Raw genomic sequence first — 8688 nt, 5'->3', positions numbered from 1 at the left:
TCAACCTACAGGTCGGACACAAGAAATTATTAAGTCACTTGCGCATATTTTAGTCCTGTGACCGTACCTTTTCATCCTGGAGCCCTTCCACTGAACTGTTGCGTTTTTGTATCCTTACAATATGTTAAAACATATTGCTCCTGTCGCAGTCCTTCTTCGAACTGAAAATTCATTTACAAGCTAGCAAGCAAGCAAGCTAACGATGACACAGGAGACAAGGCGGGACTACACGAAGGGGATTGATTGATAATGGTCTACAGCCAATCAGGACGCAGAGAGACACTCAACTCCCTACAATACAATTACTCTTAAAGGGCCAGGCCCAGCCTGCAACAGCTTTCATACGCTGTAATAAAAATTTTAAAAAACACTAAAAAAATTCCCAGGGAACACTTAAGATGTATTTTATGTGAATTCCGAGCATACTTCAACACAGCATATTGTACTTCCGCAGTAAGAGTTACATTAGCGAGTTAAGAATATCCACTTATTGTTTTTCTCTGTCTTTTGGTTTATTTAGACACGCGCATAATAAATACATTTTGTGATTTTCTGAGTGTCCCTGAATGCATCTTGCGGTCTACTGACAATGAGGAAGTGTTGTTCCGAAGAGGACAAGAAATGGCAGCCATCACCAAATGGCGGACCTCGGCCCGGATCCGCACCCAGTGATGGCCCTTTAACGGACCCGTGACCAGTCCAAGCGAATGGGAAATATAACAACATACAATCACGCTCACGGAGCAATCGCAGCGGCAGTTTGCAGGTGCAATTACCTCGGTTATTACGGTGACATCCAATGCGGTGACGTCACTCAAAATGAGCCAATGAAATTGTTTGCTTGCTGAGCGAATGACAACCTTCCATCCATCCATTTTCTATGTCGCTTCATCTTCGAATGAGAACAATGGCTTGCTCAAAAGTGTCAACAGTTGTTCGAGAAAACCGAACATTTAAAAGTGAAAGGACAGACCATCATATGTTCATTCTTCCAGAATCCCGTGCCCAACCGCCGTGTCTCATGTGCTCTGAAACTGTCATACTTGTATTTTCTGTCATGCCCCTACTTGGGGACAGAAATATTTTCGCACCGCCCCAATTTGAAACACTGTTAACAAACTTATAATATCTATTCTATTTATCTGTACTGTACAGACTGAACTCGAAACGGAAACCAGCAAAATGCAACAAAAAGGAGGGCAGTGAAGCATACGAGTGTATTCAAATTGCATGCTGAGTACGACGAATTCAGACATGTTGGCAGGTCTGCACGAATACTGAGAGTCCTCCCTTCCTCACGACCCCCTGACAATTCACCACGCCCCTCATAAAAGCGTGCTGATGTGAAAGAAAGGCTTTATTCACAATGCATTTTGTGTATTGTTTGCAGAAGGATCCACTCCTTCTTTTATTTTAAATGAGCAGATTGAAAACAAGCCTGATGTTTACTCCATGTGCTTGGTCTTTCTGGCCAGAGACTCCAAGGCAGTAAACATGGTGTCAGGTGTTTCAGACTCCTCCAGCTGGGACTTGGCACAAATGACAGGTGGGAAGAAGTCCATGGGATTGGTGAGGCCAAGTACCCAGTTGAAGGTGCTGGAAAATAAAGAACTTTCTTTCAACTGAAATCAGATACCTTTACATGTGTTTTCTATCCATTCTATCTATTAGGCTCGTGGGTGAGCTGGAGCCTATCCCATGTATGGACAAGCACGGATTCTCATTCATATTCACACCTATAGACAGTTTAAAGTCTCCAACTCATTAAAAAGGTCAAGGATGAAATGGTCATATTAAAATCATGGTTTGACAGGAACAGATTATCCCTGAATTTAAGTAAAACTTTGGAAATAGCAGAAGGGAGATGTACGAGCAAATACAAATTAATGGAGTGGATATTGAAAAAGAGGAAGAATAGAAATTCCTGGGGGTTATAATCGACGAAAAAATGAGTTGGAAATCTTATTAAATATATACAACAAAAGGTGGTGAGAAATATCTCTATATTGAACAAAGCAATATATGTTCTGGATCAAAAATCACTCCACACTCTGTACTGTTCCTTAGTATTAGCATATCTAACGTATTGTGTGGAGATATGGGGTAATAATTACAAAAGCAATCTTCACTCACTCACTGTACTGCAAAAAAGACCAGTGAGGATCATTCACAATGCCAAGTATAGACAACATACAAACCTTTTATTTTTAAAATCACAGATATTAAAATTTGCAGATTTAGTAAAATTTCAAACCGCCAGAATAATGCATGAAGTTAATAATAACTCGTTACCAAACAACCTCAAACAGTATTTCTCTATCAGAGAGGAGAAATATGATCTTAGAGGAAAGTTGAACTTAAAACATTTATATGCTAGAACTACGCTGAAAACCCACAGCATTTCCGTGTGTGGAATTAAATTATGGAACAGATTGAGTAAGGAACTCAAACAATGTACAGAGATGAGCACATTTAAAAAACAATACAAGCAGTTGATGTTTGCTAAATAGGCAGAAGAGTCTTGATCATCACAATGATGTTCTGTCAGGTTCGTTTTATATATATATATATATATATATATATATATATATATATATATATTTCGCTTTTGTTTTTTTTTTTAAGGAAAGGGGAGGAGGAAAAAAAAGGGAAAAAAAGGAATAAAGAAAAAAGAAAGAAAAAAACAAAAAACAAAAAGGAAAAAACTCTGTTTCTTTATTCATATTTAATTTATATATACATTTTTTTCCTTGGTCTTACTGTCATCTTTTATGTATTAGTATCCTGATTATCACAGAAAACATGACATGGAACGCAGGAAGTGAATAACGAGTGTTGTAATAGAAGTGGAATAGACGGGTGGTAGGATTAAATAAGCTTTGCTTCTTCCTACTCCTTTTGGACATGTGAAACTGTCAAAGAATGATTCATGAGATGTATTCATTGTAACCTTCATGTTCAAATAAACTAATACCAAACCAAACCAAACCAAACCAACTAGCCTAACATGCATGTTTTGGGTTGTGGGAGGTAGCCTGTAGAAAAAACACACACGCACACCTTTGAGGCGCTAACCACGAGGCCACCGTGCAGCCAGCTGCAATAATAATAATACAACAATATTGTAATGTTTAAGTTACGGCTGACAAATTACTAAATTGGAATCAAATTAATCACAGTTTTCAAATTAATTAATCACGATTAATCATCATCTGCAATTATGTGTGAAATATGCCCATTTTTATGGTATTTTATGCACAGAAATATAAACGACAGGACAGGATTTTATATATATATATATATATATATATATATATATTTGTGTGTATTAACAGTTCCAAATGAACTGAAAATTTAAATCAAGCCAAGCACACATAATTATAAGCCATGATGGGTTGTGTTGAATGACAGCACGTAACTAAAGTTGAATTCACATGTTTTGAGTGTATATGTATTTTCTGGGATTTCCCGTCATACTTAAATGCAGTAAATTGTACTTCAGCAGTAACAGTTACGTTATTGTGAGGTAGAAATAACCGCTTGCTGTCTTTGTTTATTTAGACCACACACACATGCATACTGTGATAAAGACGTTGTGATGTTCCACGTGTCCATGAATGCCCCTTGTCTAGTGACAATGAGGACGTGTCGGACTAGAGACGTGTTTGTGAGTTGGAGATACATATTTGGTGTTGTTGATGTGTTCAGGTCAGAATTAAGTTCTAAAAGAGCGCCAGACTCTGTGTGGGGATGCTATTATGCCTCAGTCTGCCGTCATGACATAGAGGTGTGGCTAGACAGGATGCGCATGCGTTAATTGCGTAAAGAATTGTAACATTTAATTCAATAAATTAGTTACGGCCGTTGGCGCGCTATTTTCAACAGCCCTAGTTGAAATAATACTTCTCATACGGTCAACCAATTGATTAGTCCTGATTTCCTGTACCCGATGAAGTGTCCAGTGAGGCGTTTTGACAGTGCACTGCATACGTCACCAACAGGAGGTGTCGCTGCAAGAATATTCATTTTGTCATCTCAGTTCCTACCTGACCAGGGTCCATCCAGATGATGGTGTGTAGCCAGCGAAGGTCATGGGGATGCAGCCAATCTCCGTGAAGACGCTCATGTAGTGACCTGAGGTCATGAAAGTACATGTGAAGGAACAGTCCGGAACCAGGAGACCAAAGAAGGAATGAATACAGTGCAATTTTTTTTGTGATAAAGGCCTCGACCATAGCTTCTCTTTTCGGGGCGTTCTCTACATAACGTTTGCCCTTGTTAAGCTTCATCACAGCGCTATTCAGTGTGATCCTTCTCACCGTTGTTTGGCAGATTTCCCTGCCAGCTGTTGACCAGCACACCCATTCCCCAGGAGGAGGAGGAGCCCGCTATAACCTGCCCCATCAGTTCAGCGTTATTGGGCACTTGCATGGGAATGAAATCTGTATTTAGACGCTTCTTCTTGCAAGTGAATTGCTGCCAGTCGATCTCATAGTAGACTTTCTGGGAGGGATAAAAAAAAACAAACACATGCAGTATTGTATTCTAAGAAGAGATCGTACAGAAATGGATTTGATCAACAATGGAAAAAAAATGCATCAAATTCAAGCGCTATCACCATAATCATTTTGCACCTCCATTTTCTATACCACGTGTCCTCATTTCGGTCATGGGTGAGCTAGAGCCTATCCCAGCTGACTTTGAGTGAGAGGTTGGTCACCAGTCAATCACAGCACATATTAGACAAACATACATTCACACCTATGGACTATTTAGTTAATTAGTCCAATTACCAAGTACTTCTCAAAATGGGAGTACTAGAATCCCCCCCCAATATTATTAAAATGAGATGTGCTCACACATACCTTGTTGAAGAGCATCAGCTGGTCAATAGCAAAGGTTTCATTTCCAACAAGGCCATAGTTTCTGAAGCGAATCTTCTGACCAAAAGCATCATAGCTGACTGCTCCCGAAGACATGAAGAGTCCATTAGGGCCCACCTGCAAGACACAAGGTTACATATACAGTGGAACCTGGGTTAGCGTCCACTCCGTTTAGCGTGTTTTGTCCTGTGCAGCCATTAGGGCAGATAGTATGGTAGATCTAAATGCTCTAAAAAGTGTGAGATACACTTCCCCTGTTGTACAGAATTTATTTGACTTTGATGTTTTGTTGTTATGCAAATTTGGAGCAGCCGGACCGAAGCAGGAGGAGATAGAGAAGACGGGCACCGGGGGCCACACACCAGCAGGCCCAGAGACGCCCCCGCAACCGTTAAGGAGCCCGCGCACGTGTACCAATTCAATAGTGTTTTTCATCTTCTTTATCAAAATACTGGCACTTGAAACTTTCTGTGGCTCCATTTTGGGTTACTGCAGTTGAGAAACACTATTGAATTCAAGATATAAATCTTGGCAAAACAGGAAGGTGGTGTCCGTGTGGTGTCTCGCTGTCACATCGTGTCTTTGGGGACAGCACGTCAAGAATCATGTCTTCACTGAAGGCAAAATTAACCTTAAATGTTCACTTATCTCTTTCATTCATCATTTATATGTATTTTTATGCATCTGCAATTGTTTACTGCATGGAAAACTGTAATTGTAAAACAATAAAAACGTGTTTTGTGTTCACATTTTTGGCTTTTGGAACGGACTAATTGGATTTACATGATTTCTTACGGGAAAAATGTATTCAGTTAGCGTCCATTTCGGTTAGAGTTGGACCTTCTGGAACGAATGAATGACACTAACCAAGGTTCCACTGTACTCAACAAAAATACAAACGCAACTCCGATCTTTTATGTTGTGCACAAAGATCAAAAACATTTTCTATGTACACAAAAGGCCTGTCTTATATCGTTAAGAAATCTGTCTTTCTGTGTTAGCCAGCATTCATAATTCATCCAACTCACAAGTGTGGCATATTTATACTTCTGTACACAGAGACTTTAAAACAACAACTGATCAAAGTCATGGTTTACTTGAAACGGTAACTTGCTGACTCACCATGCTGACACCTCCAGTCATCAGGGGAGGAGATTCTGCCACACAGGAAATATCGAAAAATAAATCAATAAAAAAGCCTGTGCTCAAATATTGTAACAAATGACGTGAAAACAGATTAATTGTGTGAGATTTATAAAATGCATATAGACAACATTGAGTGCAACTAGACAATAAAATGAGATTCACTTCAAAATCCCAATTTTTCCAGTTATTTATAGAAATTCAAGTCGTTCAAGTCCAATGAATAGCTTGAAATGGTACAAAGTTAAGTGGTGAAGTGCCAAAGGTGAGGTTACCCAAAACTGAAAAATATTGTGTTTTTCAGAATTATACCGAAAGGGCCAGTTTCGGGGACCACAAAATGGGTCAACAATTTAAAGCTGTTCTGCAGAAATGGAGGCTGATCAAGCCTTGGGGGGCTGGTGCAATGAATTCCTACAGGTGTTCCAAGTTCTGGAGCACTTACGACCTAATCTGTGTGCATTAAAACAGTGTTCAGAACACACTGTGGTACCATACCCTCGTGAACATCAGTTGAATTGTACTGGAGAAAGTAATTTATTGCTACAAAAGTGGCAAGAAAAAAGGGAATTAAAAAATGGAAGAGAGACAGACCATCTTAACGCTTAAAAATGTAGGTTTTTCCTCCAGAGAAATTGGAGTGTTCGAAAACTTTTGACCGGTAGTGTGTGTCTATCTATAATATTAAATAAATAAATATTAATATAAAGCTTTCTATATTCCTCCCACATATAAATAAGATGCACATATGTCACTGACTTGTGAGCACTCACCACATTGGTTGGGTTTCTGGGCACTAGCAGCTGCAAGCAGCAGGCCGAGGACGGACAAAGCACTGACGATGTTCATGTTGAGAGGCTGCAAACACCTACACTTCAGGGACCAACAGGCACCTCCTTAAATATACCTGCACACAGCTGCACATATCACACCATAGCTCCACTCCCCCAGGTTACTTTTAGCTCACATGAGGAGGAAAATATCAACTGGAAGCTGTTGTTAATGTAGAATGTAGAAATATACCAGTGATAGTATTATTAGAAGCTAGCTAAAAGATAAAAACAGTATATTCCAGTCTATTTTATATATTACAGTTACAGTATATTTAAAGTAGCCAGATAGTAGACTTAGTTAGTAGGGTAGTAGGTACTCATGCACCTCCGATACTCAACTCATTTATCAGTAATAGAATCTGCATTAAAATGTTCACACTAACATGCTGAGTTTATAGTAACTATGTGTAATATTGTTGGGTGTTTGCCTCAGGTTTCATTAACCCTTAAGAGGTTGCTCATACATCCTCACACAAACCAAAAATTGATACATGAATCTATTATTTATTTTGGATTGTTCTCACATTACAAGAGGCTAGCTGCAGATTCAGGTTGATCGTAAAAGTGTTTTTTGGACTCTAAATTGTCCACAGGTATGAATGTGAGTGTGAATGGTTGTTTGTCTATGCAGTATGTGCCCTGCGATTGGCTGGCGACCAGTCCAGGGTGTCCCCCGCCTCTCGCCTGTGACCCTAGTGAGGACAAGTGGCATAGAAATATGCCATAGTAATGCAATATTTCCTTTATGTCATCTTTCACTCTGTAAAGTTGTGGAATTGCAGTTTGTGACATGAATTTTCTTACAGGCAATTCGTACCGTCAAACTTTGCAGCCTTTTTTGAAATGCTGGCTTTATAACCGTATTAAAGAGCCGCATTTCTTTTGCGATGTAGCAAACTACGCTTTCTGTGAGCGCACACCATTTTTTTCCGCTTGCATTTACTTTGCTGATCAGAGTCTCGGTGAGTGTTGTCGGGACGAAGGCTCGCCATCTCAATGCGTAGTTTTTTTTCCAGGTGGGGAAAATGGGTCGGGTGGATGTGTTTGACATGAGGCTGGCAGTCCATCCATGTCGATGGGGTCACCTTGCTTATTCGGTTTGAAGCCGGAATATTCCCACACGGGGGATGTGGCATTTTGCTTTGCAATCATCTTTTCCCCTCCTAATTTCTATTAATGTTCCCTTGCATTGCTCCCCACGAGGCGTACTTGCTGCACTCTGTGGGTGTATGCTAGCGACCCCGCCTCCCTCCACAGAGACAAAGCGACTGTATGACTGATTATGAGGTCTCACTCCGTTCGAACGCTGTTGTTTTATGTAACGCCATTCCATTAAGCATCTAGGTGTTGAACCAACGCACAGGGTGAACCCTCTTCCTGCATTTGGAGGCGAGAGACGATAAAAACAGACACGCGTGCACATGGCAATTTATGGAGGCCGGCAAAATTATCGAGTTAATTTTCATTTATCGTCTGACTAATGTGTGTTTTTGTCTGAACGAGAACTCTTGTCGCGTTTTAATCTCTCGAGATTCTCGTGACACCGCTACTTCCTACTGAATTGAAACGAATACATGACAGCGTTTCGTCAAGAGTGCATGAGTATAGAGCCTATACAAGCGGTCATTGCAGGTGGCACAACTCCCACATTGTTTTGACCTCCTCCACCACCTGTTATTTTCTCATTCTGCTGCTTTTGGCAGAGTGTGTTACACTATCTGATTCACAAGCTTAGCACTCAGCGTATTAAACCTTTCACCAGTCTACTAAAAAAAATGTTTCACATGAATAAAGACACATTTAATCCCATGGCCTCTCTAGGCAAGTGT

The 8688-nt window shown here is 40.1% G+C and overlaps 1 protein-coding gene across 1 annotated transcript; it reads right to left on the bottom strand.

Annotated features, from left to right (window-relative positions):
• Positions 1–1357: 1357 nt before the first annotated feature.
• LOC129182627 (ependymin-like) lies at positions 1358–6924 on the bottom strand. Its single transcript, XM_054779001.1, has 6 exons — positions 6800–6924; positions 6006–6040; positions 4866–5000; positions 4320–4503; positions 4047–4134; positions 1358–1596 (listed from the first exon to the last, which is right to left on the bottom strand). Exons 1-6 carry the CDS (start codon positions 6873–6875, stop codon positions 1446–1448), a joined length of 669 nt encoding a protein of 222 aa, XP_054634976.1. The 5' UTR covers positions 6876–6924; the 3' UTR covers positions 1358–1445.
• Between the last annotated feature and the right edge of the window lie 1764 nt (positions 6925–8688).

Source organism: Dunckerocampus dactyliophorus, chromosome 6 (assembly GCF_027744805.1).
Source record: "Dunckerocampus dactyliophorus isolate RoL2022-P2 chromosome 6, RoL_Ddac_1.1, whole genome shotgun sequence".
Lineage (NCBI taxonomy): Eukaryota > Metazoa > Chordata > Actinopteri > Syngnathiformes > Syngnathidae > Dunckerocampus > Dunckerocampus dactyliophorus.
Note: the sequence above shows the minus strand (reverse complement) of the source record. Positions and strands in the feature narration are given on the sequence as shown.

Bases quoted from the DNA above. Each gene is read 5' to 3' on its own strand.
- LOC129182627 (XM_054779001.1), bottom strand. From the start codon at position 6,875: ATGAACATCGTCAGTGCTTTGTCCGTCCTCGGCCTGCTGCTTGCAGCT. The intron at 6,041-6,799 runs GTGAGTGCTCAC...CCTGTGTGGCAG, and splicing joins CCAGAAACCCAACCAATGTG to AATCTCCTCCCCTGATGACT. The intron at 1,597-4,046 runs GTAGGAACTGAG...TTTATTTTCCAG, and splicing joins TCTGGATGGACCCTGGTCAG to CACCTTCAACTGGGTACTTG.